Consider the following 14,871-nt stretch of genomic DNA (forward strand, 5'->3'; position numbering starts at 1 on the left):
TTTTATTGTCCGCAGCACCAGGTGCACATGTGTAAAAGATTATGCTGTTTAATCAGTTTCAATAAACCACACCTGTCAGGTGGATGGATTATCTTGGCAAAGAAGAAATGCTCACTAACAGGGATGTAAACAGATTTGTGCTCAAAATTTGAGAGAAAAAAGCTTTTTGTGTGTCTGGAACATTTCTGGGATCTGTTATTCCAGCCCATGAAACATGGGACCAACACTTTACATGTTGAGTTTATAAGCATTTCACTGTAAGGTTGTATTCGGCGCATGTGACTAATACAATTTGATTTGATGAATCTGTACCTGTAACCCTGTATATAGTCTTGTTGTTATTTTACTGCTGCTCTTTAATTACTTGTTACTTTTATTTCATATTCTTATCTGTATTTTTTTAAACTTGCATGTGACTAATACAATTTGATTTGATTTGACAAAATAAAAACACTAGACCTATAGGCTATGCCTACACTGTGTTGTATGCCTCTTGAGAAAATCTGAGCTGAAAAATACATTGTAGGCTATTCAGTTAAAACACTAGAGCCTAAGGGCATGTTCTAATCAAAATTCAAATCTTAATTGGCCCATTTCAAACTATCCTTTTATAAGGCGCAGCCGGGAAGTAGTTCTCTCTGTATGATGGCGAGTGGTGGGGCAGATAAACCAGATCCTCCATCATCATTTAAATCTCCAGTGTGGGAACATTTTGGCTTCCCAGAAGAAGCAAATTTGTACTTATTAGTACGAAATCAACTAAATGTATAGAACATAGTAGGAAATCAACTAAATGTATTGAATTTAGTAGACCATTCATTAATTTGCCAAAGATGGTAAGACATGAACAAAATGCATAAGCGATTTGTATTTTCCTTCAACTTCCTGAATGGTTTTCGCTGTACCAAAACTGAACTGTGACCCCAAAACAACAATACGTCCCAAACCGTGGGTTTGGTGAACCGTTACACTCCTACTATTGAATCTCTCAGATAAGGAGCATACAAACAAAGCACAATTTTTACATCCTGACAAAAATGTTAGGTTATTGCCCAGTTTATTTTAGTTCCAGACCACAATGAACATTTCCTTCCTACCTCAACAGTCGCACCTGCCCCCACTTCTTGCACTATTTGGATATGAGCCTGTGTCTGTGTGTTTTTTTTAAATTATCCAAAGGAGAAATTAAAGATGTTAAAAATTTGAATTTACAATTGGCCCAGCGTCATCCAGTTTTGGCCGGGGTAGGCCGTCATTGTAAGTAATAATTTGTTCTTATCTGACATGCCTAGTTAAAAAAAAGGTTACACTTTTTTTTTTAAACGTTCAATTTTTTTTATATTGATAACTTATTTTCCATGGTAGACCTGGAAAATCACATGGAGGTGTCACGACTTCCGCCAAAGTCGGTTCCTCTCCTTGTTAGGGCGGCGCTCGGCGTCACCGGTCTTCTAGCCATCATCGATCCACTTTTCATTTTCCATTTGTTTTGTCTTGTCTTCTCATACACCTGGTCTCAATTTCCCTCATTACATGTTGTGTATGTAACCCTCTGTACCCCCCACGTCTTTGTGCGGAATTGTTTATTGTAAGTGCATGTTTTCTCTGGTGCGCGATGGGTTTTGTACCCATTTGTTTATTGTTCTGGTTTCCGGGGGTTTTATGAATAAAACTGCCCCGTTGATTACCCAGTTTTGCTCTCCTGCGCCTGACTTCCCTGCCGCCAGTGACACACTCCCTTACAGGAGGGTTTTACATTGTCAATAATATGGTGAATATTCTTTCTATAAGCGCTCTACTGCACTGGGTTTTGAAACAATTGTTGAAAAGGAACCAAAACACCTACTGAAAGTGAAGAGATGAGCTGTGTTGTAAGACCTTAAAGTCTGTGGTCTGTTCATATATCACTTAGTGTCTCTAACCTCAGTCACATGCCTATAGACAAAAGGCTCAATAGAAATGTACTGACCATCTGTCCTCCAATAAAAAGTCAGGAAGGTGTCAACAGAGCAAGACCTGATGTTTCAAATGGACAGATCCAAGTGTTGTGTGTGTGAACTATAGATAATGTATTATATAGGCCTACTTCATGTAGATAGCATCTATATACCTCTGGTAAAAGCTAAAACTTCACAGGAGTTTCACATTGACACTATTTTTGGCAAAAACAAGGCACCATATTTAATCAGAAACGGTTACTGGGGTAAAAAGTGAGAATATCCACTCATTGATCATTTTCAAACGTTTTTGATCTACACAGAGAAATGTGCACGTGACAACTTCACACACAAACACATGTTACACATCCAAAGAGCAGACCTCTTATTTGTGGGTACCGTTAATCTGTGACACACTGTCTAATAAACTCTCTCCATCCTACAGTTTAATCTACAACAGGCCTGTTGGACTGGTAAGATGACAGTCTAGGAGGAAAGGGCAGATCCACAGATTGTTATTAAAACCTTCAGAGGTAGAAAGAGGTAGAAAACTCTTTATTGTGGACTGGAGAACTATAGTGCTATTTTGAAAAATAGCTTGCAGCAGCTAGCCATTTAACCACAGTGCTATTTGGAAAAATAGTTTGTAGCAGCTAGCCATTTAACCACAGTGCTATTTGGAAAAAATAGCTTGTAGGAGCTAGCCATTTATCCACAGTGCTATTTGGAAAAAATAGCTTGTAGTAGCTAGCCATTTAAACACATTGCTATTTGGAAAAATAGCTTGTAGCAGCTAGCCATTTAACCACATTGCTATTTTGAAAAAAGCTTGGTGCAGCTAACCATTAAGCACAGTGCTATTGAGAAAAATAACTCGGCTCAATAGATTCTTATATGAGTCTGCAGCTCGACCACATGTAGAAGGTGGTGACTGGTTGCTTCCGTGGGGCACACTAGCCAGCACAGAAGCCTTATGTAGAATATGAGAGAGAAAGAGAGTGATAATTCTGATTACAAAGGATGACAGGGTTCAACACAACATATACTGAAAACATATTTAAATGCAACACAAAACCAGAATCTACTTTTAGTACGTTCTCTTAGTTCTTGTCTGTGAACTCAAACATTCTCATAGGTCTTTTGCTCTGTTTCACAATTTACCCACAATGCATCACATATTTTATGCTTTGGAACACGGTCAATGTGCGTGAGCCCAACCAGTGACTTGTGTCGTGTGCGCGTGTATGTATGTGTGTGTGTGTGTGTGTGTGTGTGTGTGTGTGTGTGTGTGTGTGTGTGTGTGTGTGTGTGTGTGTGTGTGTGTGTGTGTGTGTGTGTGTGTGTGTGTGTGTGTGTGTGTGTGTGGCTAGAGGAAGTGCTCTTGCCTCACTGTGACAGTGCATCAGCTGAGGGTGTGAACTGTGAAACTCTGTCCATGAATAGTAACAGTATATCAGTGTAGCTGACATGCTCCCTCTGGCTTATCTCCAACACACAGAGTCAAAGACCATGTTCAACAAGGATCCCCTGCTACTGGTCCTCCAAGCCTGACGACTCCACAGGACTCAGGATCCCCCTGCTACTGGTCCTCCAAGCCTGACGACTCCACAGGACTCAGGAGCCCCCTGCTACTGGTCCTCCAAGCCTGACGACTCCACAGGACCCAGGAGCCCCCTGCTACTGGTCCTCCAAGCCTGACGACTCCACAGGACCCAGGAGCCCCCTGCTACTGGTCCTCCAAGTGACGACTCCACAGGACTCAGAAGCCCCCTGCTACTGGTCCTCCAAGCCTGACGACTCCACAGGACTCAGGATCCCCCTGCTACTGGTCCTCCAAGCCTGACGACTCCACAGGACCCAGGAGCCCCCTGCTACTGGTCCTCCAAGCCTGACGACTCCACAGGACTCAGGATCCCCCTGCTACTGGTCCTCCAAGCCTGACGACTCCACAGGACTCAGGAGCCCCCTGCTACTGGTCCTCCAAGCCTGACGACTCCACAGGACTCAGAAGCCCCCTGCTACTGGTCCTCCAAGCCTGACGACTCCACAGGACTCAGGATCCCCCTGCTACTGGTCCTCCAAGCCTGACGACTCCACAGGACTCAGGAGCCCCCTGCTACTGGTCCTCCAAGCCTGACGACTCCACAGGACTCAGAAGCCCCCTGCTACTGGTCCTCCAAGCCTGACGACTCCACAGGACTCAGGAGCCCCCTGCTACTGGTCCTCCAAGCCTGACGACTCCACAGGACTCAGAAGAAGCTAGGTGAGTTATTCAGGCTATGTCACGCATTTATTGCAGTATATGTATGGTAAAAGTGTACTAAGCCTACATATCTGTGCTTAAAATAGATGCTGTAGTAGTAACAACACACATTTTAAAAGGTACTTTACAGTCATGTAAAGTACGTAAGTAAAAATGCCTGAAAGTACTACTTAAGTAGTCTTTTGGGGTATCTGTACTTTACTTGAGGTTTTATATTTTTGACTACTTTTACTCCACTACATTGCTGAAGACAATTGTACATACAGTGGGGCAGGAAAGTATTTAGTCAGCCACTAATTGTGCAAGTTCTCCCACTTAAAAATATGAGAGAGGCCTGTAATTTTCATCATAGGTATACTTCAACTATGACAGACAAAATGAGAAAAAAAATCCAGAAAATCACATTGTAGAATTTCTAATGAATTTATTTGCAAATTATGGTGGAAAATAAGTATTTGGTCACCTACAAACAAGCAAGATTTCTGGCTCACACAGACCTGTAACTTCTTCTTTAAGAGGCTCCTCTGTCCTCCACTCGTTACCTGTATTAATGGCACATGTTTGAACTTGTTATCAATATAAATCTTCTTAAGTGGGAGAACTTGCACAATTGGTGGCTGACTAAATACTTTTTTGCCCCACTGTATATACATTTTCCCTGATACCCAAAAGTACTCGTTACATTTTGAATGCTTAGCAGGACAGGGAACATTCAAATTAACACACATATCAAGAGAACATCCCTGGTCATCCCTATTGCCTCTGATATGGCGGACTCACTTAACAAATGCTTAGTTTGTAAATTATGTCTGAGTGATGGAGCTTGCCCTTGGCTATCTGAACATTTAAAAAAACAAGAAAATGGTCCCATCTGGTTTGCTTAATAAGGAATATAAGGAATTACTTTTGATTCTTACACTACCATTCACAAGTTTGGGGTCACTTAGACATGTCCTTGTTTTTGAAAGAAAGCCTGACGACTTGTCCATTAAAATAACATCAAATTGATCAGAAATACAGTGTAGACATTGTTAATGTTGTAAACAATTTCTTATTTTCAATGACGGCCTAGGAACAGTGGGTTAACTGCCTGTTCAGGGGCAGTTTGACAGATTTCTACCTTGTCAGCTCGGAGATATGAACTTGCTACAATTGTACCTGGAAATGGCAGATTTTTTTATGGAATATCTACATAGGTGTACAGAGGCCCATTATCAGCAACCATCACTCCTGTGTTCCAATGGCATGTCATGTTAGATAATCCAAGTTTAGCATTTTAAAAGGCTATTTGATCATTAGAAAACCCTTTTGCAATTATGTTAGCACAGCTGAAAACTGTTGTCCTGATTAAAGAAGCAATAAAACGGGCCTTCTTAACACAGAACCCAAACCGGCTGTGTGTGTGCACCATCGTGCATACATTCATTTTGTCCCCCCACACCAAACGCGATCACGACACGCAGGTTAAAATATCAAAACAAACTCTGAACCAATTACATTAATTTGGGGATAGGTCGAAAAGCACTAAACATTTATGGCAATGTAGCTAGCTTGCACTTGCTAGCTAATTTGTCCTATTTAGTTAGCTTGCTGCTGCTAGCTAATTTGTCCTGGGATATAGACATTGTTGTTATTTTACCTGAAGTGCACAAGGTCCTCTACTCCGACAATTAATCCACGCATAAAACGGTCAACCAAATCGTTTCTAGTCACCTCTCCTCCTTCCAGGCTTTAACTTCTCTGGACTTTATATTGCGATTGGCAACTTTCATAAATTAGGTGCATTACCGCCACCGACCTCGTTCGTCGTTCAGTCACCCACGTCGGTATAACCAATGAGGAGATGGCACATGGGTACCTGCTTCTATAAACCAATGAGGATATGTGAGAGGCAGGACTGCGATCTGCGTCACAAATAGAACTGACTTCTATTTTAGCCCTTGGCAACACAGATGCTCATTGGCGCGCGCGAGCATCGTGGGTGCAATAATTGAATCATATAGATTTCTAAATTTATTTTGCAACGCTCGCGCAGGCTCAAAATGGCCAGAAACAAAGAACTTTCTTCTGAAACTCTTCTTAACAATGTCTACACTGTATTTCTGATCAATTTGATGTTATTTTAATGGACAATTTTTTTTGCTTTTCTTTCAAAAACAGGACATTTCTAAGTGGCCCCAAACTTTTGAACGGTAGTGTATTTTTAAAACCAAATACTTTTAGACTTTTGCTCAAGTTGTAGTCATTTTCTATTACTCAAGTATGACAATTGGGTGGTAATTTAGACAGAAATTATTTCTGACAACAACTGCTGGACACATATGGCCAAATATACTTTTTAACTCTGAATATAAATAGCATTGATGCACAGCATCAATAACTTGCTATCATATCATCCAAGTTAACCAAGATACATTATATATACAAAAGTATGTGGACACCCCTTCAGCTATTTCAGCCACACCTGTTGCTGACAGGTGTATAACATTGAGCACACAGCCATTCAATCTCCAAACACTACTAAAGAGCTCAGTGACTTTCATTGTGGCATCGTCATAGAATGCCACTTTTCGGGGCAGACGAATGCGTAGCGTGTATTTTTTGTCTTTCCTCGGTTGCAACACTCACCACAAGTTCCAAACTGCCTCTGGAAGCAACGCCAGCACAATAAATGCTGATCGGGAGCTTCCTGAAATAGGTTTCCAAAACTGAGCAGCCGCACACAAGCCTAAGATCACCATGCACAATGCCAAAGGTCGGCTGGAGTGGTGTAAAGCTCGACCACCATTGGACTCTGGAGCAGTGGAAACATGTTCTCTGGAGTTCTCTGGAGTTCTCTGGAGTGATGAATCTCATTTCACAATCTGGCATTCTGACGGACAAATCTGGGTTTGGCATATACCAGGAGAACGCTACCTGCCCAAATCCATAGTGACAACTGTACATTTGGTGGAGGAGGAATAATGGTCTGGGGCTGTTTTTCAGGGTTCGGGCTAGGCCCCTTAATTCCAGTGAAGGGAAATCTTAACGCTACACCATACAATGACATTCTAGACAATTCTGTGCTTCCAACTTTGTGGAAACAGTTTCAGCATTCCTGTTTCAGCATGACAATGCCCCCGTGCCTAAAGCGAGGTCCATACAGAAATGGTTTGTCGAGATTGGTGTGGAAGAACTTGACTAGCCTGCACAAAGCCCTGACCTCAACCCCATTGAACACCTTTAGGATGAATTGGAACGCAGACTGCGAGCCAGGCCTAATCGCCCAACATCAGTACCCGACCTCAGTAATGCTCTTGTGGCTGAATGGAAGCAAGTCCCCGCAGCAATGTTCCAACTTCTTGTGAAAAGCCTTCCCAGAAGAGTGGAGGCTGTTATAGAATCTTAATGCCCGTGATTTTCGAATTACATGTTCAACTGGCAGGTGTACACATACTTTTGGTAATGTAGTATATTATCTTCCGATTGTTTCCACGGTGTCTCTGTTTCCTATGTTCTCTTCTCAACACAGGGACTATTGGTTACTATAGTTTTACTAATAGGGCCTATTATTTAATAGGGCGTATATTTCTTTTGGGGAGTTCAGAAGGAGGGGGGGGGGACCAGACTACTAGAATTCTTAGTATTTTGGATGTTATCAGTAAAAAGAAAAACCTTCCAATGGGGCAACCTTAGAGCAGGCTCAACTTGTGTGACTGCTCAAGCAATAGGGCAGCCCTTAAATGTCCATCCCTGCTACTCCAGTTTACTACGGAAGCCACTCCATAACGTGAAGCTAAGAATTTAATCTGATTTCACCAACACATTGGGTTATGGGTGAAGTTAAAAACATGTTAGCTACACAGTATAGCCACACATGTGGACCTTCAAATTAGTCAACACATTTTGTGACATAAGTTAGAAAGAGGAAAGAAAGGGTAGGGTGGAAAGTTGTGCTTGATAGAGAGTCTGTCCTCAACTTCTCCATTTACTGTGTGTGTCCTGGTCGAGATAGCACTGTGGCCGTTAGTAGGAAGTTACAAAACACACACACACACACACACACACACACACACACACACACACACACACACACACACACACACACACACACACACACACACACACACACACACAGGCACAATCGCTTCGCTAGCCAGCAATAGTAGGAAGTATACGAGTCGATATGACTTGATGAATAGCTACTGTATGTCATCTGTCTGTGTGTCCTCAGAGCTTGACCCCATTGGAGTGCCACCATGGGGAATGTGATGAGGGGTGGGGAAAATAGCAACGAAACAAATACAAACTGCCATGACAGCGTACTAAAGGGTAAGATTTAAAGTAATTATTTGCTATATCATACTGTAGTTTGTAAATGTAATGTGATGAGGCTTCAACAGATATGATGATTACACTACAGTACTTGGATTTCAGTCGACATACCTTTACCAAAGTGTATAAATGTTGATATCGTTCACTTGGAAGTCAATTAGAAGTAAAATACAATTGTTTCCCTCATGTCAGGAAATGCATCACTATATGTCACCTGTGCTAATGTTGATGTCTATCTAACTGTGTAACATTGGTGGTTGCTGAGCAGGAGAAGATGACACACTTGTCGTTCTCCATGACTATCCTTTTCCAGACATCAGTGAGCCGATCTTCAGGATGGGAGAGAAGCTGAGGGTCTTGTCTCAGTAAGTACAGTCAATGCTTTGTCTCTCTGTGAGAGCAATTACTGTATAAACACGTGGTCTGCACATGCACAAGTTCTCACTTACAACTGCGACCTGGCCAAGATAAAGCAAAGCAATGCAGCAAAAACAACAACACAGCGTTACACATGGGATAAACAAATGTACAGTCAATAACACAATAGAAAAATCTGTATACAGTGTGTGCAAATGAAGTAAGGAGGTAAGGCAATAAATAGGCCAATAGTTGAAGTAATTACAATTTAGCAATTTACACTGGAGTGATATATGTGCAGATGAGGATGTGCAAGTAGAAGTACCGGTGTGCAGAAAAGCAGAAAAACAAAAACAATTATGGGGATGAGGTAGGTAGTTGGTTGGATGGGCTATTTACAGATGGGCTGTGTTCAGCTGCAGCGATCGGTAAACTGCTCTGACAGCTGACGCTTTAAGTTAGTGAGGGAGATATAAGTCTCCAACTTCAGTGATTTTTGCAATTCGTTCCAGTCAATGGCAGCAGAAAACTGGAAGGAAAGGCGGCCAAAGGTGGTGTTGGCTTTGGTGATGACCAGTGAAATATACCTGCTGGGTGGGTGTTGCTACGGTGACCAGTGACCTGAGATAAGGCGGAGCTATACCTAGCAAAGACTTATAGATGACCTGGAGCCAATGGGTTTGGCAACGAATATGTAGAGACGACCAGCCAACGAGAGCATACAGGTCGCAGTGGTGGGTAGTATATGGGGCTTTGGTGACAAATTGGATGGCACTGTGATAGACTGCATCCAATTTGCTGAGTAAAGTGTTGGGGGCTATTTTGTAAATGACATCGACGAAGTCAAGGATCGGTAGGAAAGTCAGTTTTACGAGGGTATGTTTGTCAGCATGAGTGAAGGAGGCTTTGGAATTAGTGCTGTAGGATGCAAATTTCTGTTTGAAAAAGCTAGCCTGTGCTTTCCTAACTGACTGTGTGTATTGGTTCCTGACTTCCATGAAAAGTTGCATATCGCGGGGACTATTCGATGCTAGTGCAGTACTCCACAGGGTGTTTTTTGTGCTGGTCAAGGGCAGTCAAGTCTGGAGTGGATCAAGGTCTATATCTGTTCTTAGTTCTAATTTTTTTTGAAAGGGGCATGCTTATTTAAGATGGTGAGGAAAGCACTTTTAAAGATGTACTGTATGTACTAACCACTTCCTAGAGCAGAAATTGATAGATGCACAGTTACAGACCATGGGAGCTTGGTGGCACCTTAATTGGGTAGAATGGTCTAGTGGTAATAACTGGAGTAGAATAGGTGGACTGGTATCACATACATGGTTTCCATGGTTTCCAGGTGTTTGATGCCATTCCATTTGCTCCGTTCCGGACATTATTATGAGCCGTCCTCCCCTTAGCAGCCTCCTGTGTTATAGACATACTGTAGATATCGAGATGACACAGGACGACACACAAAAACTCCCGCAAGCCACGGTGCAAACCAAAATACAATACAAAACTGTGCAAGCAATAACATGCACAATAGAGAATGAACACATTGGGGGAAATTAGATGCATAACATTATTGTCTTGCAGCTTTAATAAAATAAGGGGAACTACAATTTCAGATGTTTTTCAGTCACAGTTCCCTTTTTAATTTGTGTGCGTCCTTTAGGGAAGGTAACTGGTGGAGAGTCCGGTCTGGCCAATCAGGAAGGGAGCACTACATCCCTAATAACTATGTTGCCAAAGTCTACCATGGGTAAGCATGGTTGTCTCCCACTGCTTAACATTCAGTCTACAAATATTCATATAGAGACTAAAATGTTTCGTAAGTGTCAATAGAATTAAAGAATAAATTAGGTCTAACCAGAAAGACTATCACATCATAATATAATATGCCTACTGTATATCATATTGTATGTAAATGTATGTTCTAAGATGGTTGTTTGAGGGAGTGGCGAGGCAGAAGGCGGAGGAACTACTTCGCCTCCCTGTAAACAGAGTGGGATCCTTCATGATCAGAGAGAGCACACAGCAGAGAGGTGAGTCCATTACTTTTTAAAGCCCTACCAAGTTAGGTCAGTAGGATGATAGTAAATGGGTATCTATGAGGATCTATTTAGGCCTACAGATGTAGGATCACCCTGTTGCAGGAGAATGTTCAAACATTGTAGTGTGTTTGAGATTTAAAAAGGCTTCTGAAGTTTGTAATTTCCACTTTGACATTTTAGACTTGATTTTCCCTTACGCACAACGCACAACCAACCCCTACGTAATCATTCCCATTTCCTGTTGCTGCAGTATTATTTCCTGCTGTAAAAAACTAGCTCAAAATAAGATATTACATCTGTATATTGTACGTGCAGGTGTCTACTCCATGTCTGTAAAGCACAGATCCATCAAGCACTATAAAATCTATCGCTTGGAAAACAACGGCTGGTACTATATCTCTCCTCGCCTGACCTTCCAGTGCCTGGAAGAGATGGTCAACCACTACTGTGGTGAGTCGAAAACAGAGACAGACACACTGAAAATAACCTCAAGCATTTTTAAATATATTTCTTCTTATCAGATGCATTAAGAACAAGAAAGGAAGGGATGGTTTTGTTGCTGATGACCATGTGAACATATTTTTACTGAGGCTAGGTCTTTCATATTGACTGTAACGTTAATGTTTTCGAAGGCAGACGTTTGTGATTGTGTGCGTGTGTGTGCGTTCGCGTGTGGTTATTTTCATCGCACAAGCATTTGTGAGCACATGCTTATTTTTCAGTACATAGCATATGGAAATGTCTATATGTCTGTGTCTAACACAGGGGATGTCTATATGTCTAACATGGGGGACTGTCTATATGTCTGTGTCTAACACGGGGGATGTCTATATGTCTGTGTCTAACACGGGGCATGTCTATATGTCTGTGTCTAACATGGGGGATGTCTATATGTCTGTGTCTAACATGGGGGACTGTCTATATGTCTGTGTCTAACACGGGGCATGTCTATATGTCTGTGTCTAACATGGGGGATGTCTATATGTCTGTGTCTAACACGGGGGATGTCTATATGTCTGTGTCTAACATGGGGGATGTCTATATGTCTGTGTCTAACATGGGGGACTGTCTATATGTCTGTGTCTAACACGGGGCATGTCTATATGTCTGTGTCTAACACGGGGGATGTCTATATGTCTGTGTCTAACATGGAGGACTGTCTATATGTCTAACACGGGGGATGTCTATATGTCTGTGTCTAACACGGGGGATGTCTATATGTCTAACACGGGGCATGTCTATATGTCTGTGTCTAACACGGGGGATGTCTATATGTCTAACACGGGGGATGTCTATATGTCTGTGTCTAACACGGGGGATGTCTATATGTCTGTGTCTAACATGGGGGACTGTCTATATGTCTGTGTCTAACACGGGGCATGTCTATATGTCTAACACGGGGGATGTCTATATGTCTGTGTCTAACACGGGGGATGTCTATATGTCTGTGTCTAACATGGGGCATGTCTATATGTCTGTGTCTAACACAGTCCATCTCTGATCTCCTAGACTCTGCAGATGGGCTGTGCTGTGTTCTCACTGGCCCGTGTCTGTGTGGGACCGCCAACCTCCTCGACACCACCACTCAGCCACCCCCTGTAGTGATGCGCCGCAATAACTTTGACTGGAAGAAAGTAGACAGGTACGGACTCATAGTTCAGTAGTTTAGAGTCTATCATCATTGTTGCTCTCAGATCTCTCCAATGATCCAATGAAATTGTAGTCCTGCTTTTGACTTGGCCAATGGTAAACCTTGACTTGCGGGAACACTTGACAGATGTGACTCTGCATCCTGATGATGATTGGCTCAACATGTTTTAATCACCTCTCACTCTCTCTCTCTCTTTCGCTCTCTCTCTCTCAATCAAAAGGAAAGATCTGATCAGTGCAGGGGCTCCCCAGGGGCAGCAGAACAGGGACACCATGGTGAGCTATGGAGTCAGGAACAGCATTGCCTCTTACCTCTCTCTTGCCGGGGCTCAGGGCCCTAGACAGCAGCCGAAGAACCACAAGAAGAATAAATCTGTCTATGTCACATCCCACAGTCTCAGCCATATGGACCTGGAGGAGGACTATGATACGTAGTGGCCTGCATAGGCCAGTGGTTCTCAAACCTCTCTTTGGGGGCCCCCAGACATCCATGTATTTGATCTATTCCAGAGCTAGCACACTTGATTCAACTTGTCAACTAATCAACATGTACTTGACTAGGTGAATCACGTCATCTAGTAAGGGCTATAACAAAATTGTGAAACGTCTCGGGGTCCCCGAGGACAGGTTTGAGAAGAACTGGCCTAGGCTACCAGATTCGGCATGGGTTCGAATCCAACCCACTGCCTTTCTGACTTGCTATCTCATTAACAGAAACGAAGCCCACAGAAAATAAGTTTTAAAAAAGACTATGAGACTAAGAGGAGCAATGGCTCAAGGATCCAGACTTTGACACAGAAATTAGCACTTTGAACCATGGAACTGGATAAACTAACATTTTTTCTTCTGATCTCGACACCCAGAACCAAATCTTGCGCGGTGGCCAGAGTCCCTATTTAAATGTTAACCTCTGTTACGAGATACTATGTTTTCCTCCAATACACACACTGCTCCTTATCTGAGCCTTTGGGATTGAACTGATAAGGAATTGGAAGCTCAGTGGGATAAATCAACATTGAAGTTGAAGTCCGTCCAGAGTCCAGAGCACTGACCGAGTGTCCTGCAAAAATACAACACATGTTAGCATCATGACAGTCGATAAAATAGTTGAATGCTGTGTTGTGGGTGTTTGTGTGAATGTGTACTATTCTGAGGAAAGAAACATGGAAGGAAAGGGGAATACCTAGACAGCTGCACAACTGAATGTATTCAACTGAAAACGTGTGTTCCACATTTAACCCAACCCCTCTGAATCAGAAAGGTGCGGGGGCGGACTTAATCGATGCCAGGGGAGCAATTGTTGTTATTGTGGATGTGTGTAAATGCCAATGGTTACCAGCTTCAGAAGCTTTAGCCTGACCCCTTGCAAAGTGATTTCTGTTGAGTACATGTTCATATAAATAAAAGTAAGCTATTGTATAATCTCGGCAAACCAGAACCAAATATTGTGTGTGATCTGGCCAGCTCTTCTGTCACGACTCACGAGAGACTAGTGAGTACATACTGTTTCAAATAGTTCCTGGAAGGGCTATGGAGAGTTACGTCCAAAGAGCTAGAACTGCATGCAGATGATAAAACATCACAAAGATGACTGCCCAGAACAAGTTGTCCTCTTGAAAGTAACCCAGGGCTTCAAGCCTGCACCAAATTGTATAGGAATCAACATAGCATTCCCGAATCCAAGCAAACATCCAAGAAAACAGCACAGTGAAAAGGTTCTGATTTACCTCAGTTTGAGTCTCAGTGTATTGTCTAGTGTGTTGTTGTTGTTGTGGCTGATTGTCTCGCCAAGGCCTCATGGCGGCCATATGTGATGCTGATTAGTTCATTGTTACTGTGAAAGCTGGTGTCTTATCTTAGGATGTGAACTAATCAACTCTGTCTGATGCAATGGTAATGCAATAGATCAATTCCAAGTGTGTTGTGGGGAAGTAAAGCAACAATGTCCCATAACTAAGACATACAACCACAATGGACTTATCATACCTCTGTCTTCACAACTTCCGCATTCTCAGTTAAAGGGATACTTCTGGATTTTGAGGCTTTTTATCTACGTCCCCAGTCAGATGAATTGGTTGATACCATTTTTATATCTCTGTGTGCAGTTTGAAGGAAGTGGCTGACAAGCACTTGCGCAATTGCTACCTAGCATTAGCATAATGACTGGAAGTCTATGGTATTTGCTAGCATATTAGCGGATACCCATAGACTTCCAGTCATTGCACATCACGCTAGTTAGCATTGACTTGCAAAACTACCTATAATGTCCTTCATACTGGCCATAGTGGCATAAAAATGGTATCCACCATTTCAT

At 42.4% G+C, this 14,871-nt stretch overlaps 1 protein-coding gene across 2 annotated transcripts; it reads left to right on the forward strand.

Moving 5' to 3' along the window:
* Positions 1-3,342: 3,342 nt before the first annotated feature.
* Positions 3,343-13,989, forward strand: LOC135551776 (src-like-adapter). 2 transcript variants are annotated; one of them, XM_064982997.1, is made up of 8 exons: positions 3,345-4,200; positions 8,414-8,511; positions 8,783-8,879; positions 10,529-10,615; positions 10,795-10,898; positions 11,223-11,357; positions 12,417-12,549; positions 12,779-13,989. In XM_064982997.1, exons 2-8 carry the CDS (start codon positions 8,439-8,441, stop codon positions 12,990-12,992), a joined length of 843 nt encoding a protein of 280 aa, XP_064839069.1. In that variant the 5' UTR covers positions 3,345-4,200; positions 8,414-8,438; the 3' UTR covers positions 12,993-13,989. The 2 variants fall into 2 exon arrangements, with proteins under 2 accessions (XP_064839070.1, XP_064839069.1); XM_064982998.1 differs by lacking the exon at positions 11,223-11,357 and having other exon boundaries at positions 3,343-4,200.
* Positions 13,990-14,871: the final 882 nt, after the last annotated feature.

The sequence above is a fragment of the Oncorhynchus masou genome, chromosome 13 (assembly GCF_036934945.1).
Source record: "Oncorhynchus masou masou isolate Uvic2021 chromosome 13, UVic_Omas_1.1, whole genome shotgun sequence".
NCBI lineage: Eukaryota > Metazoa > Chordata > Actinopteri > Salmoniformes > Salmonidae > Oncorhynchus > Oncorhynchus masou.

Bases quoted from the DNA above. Each gene is read 5' to 3' on its own strand.
- LOC135551776 (XM_064982997.1), top strand. From the start codon at position 8,439: ATGGGGAATGTGATGAGGGGTGGGGAAAATAGCAACGAAACAAATACA. The intron at 8,512-8,782 runs GTAAGATTTAAA...GTTGCTGAGCAG, and splicing joins CCATGACAGCGTACTAAAGG to GAGAAGATGACACACTTGTC. The intron at 8,880-10,528 runs GTAAGTACAGTC...TGCGTCCTTTAG, and splicing joins AAGCTGAGGGTCTTGTCTCA to GGAAGGTAACTGGTGGAGAG.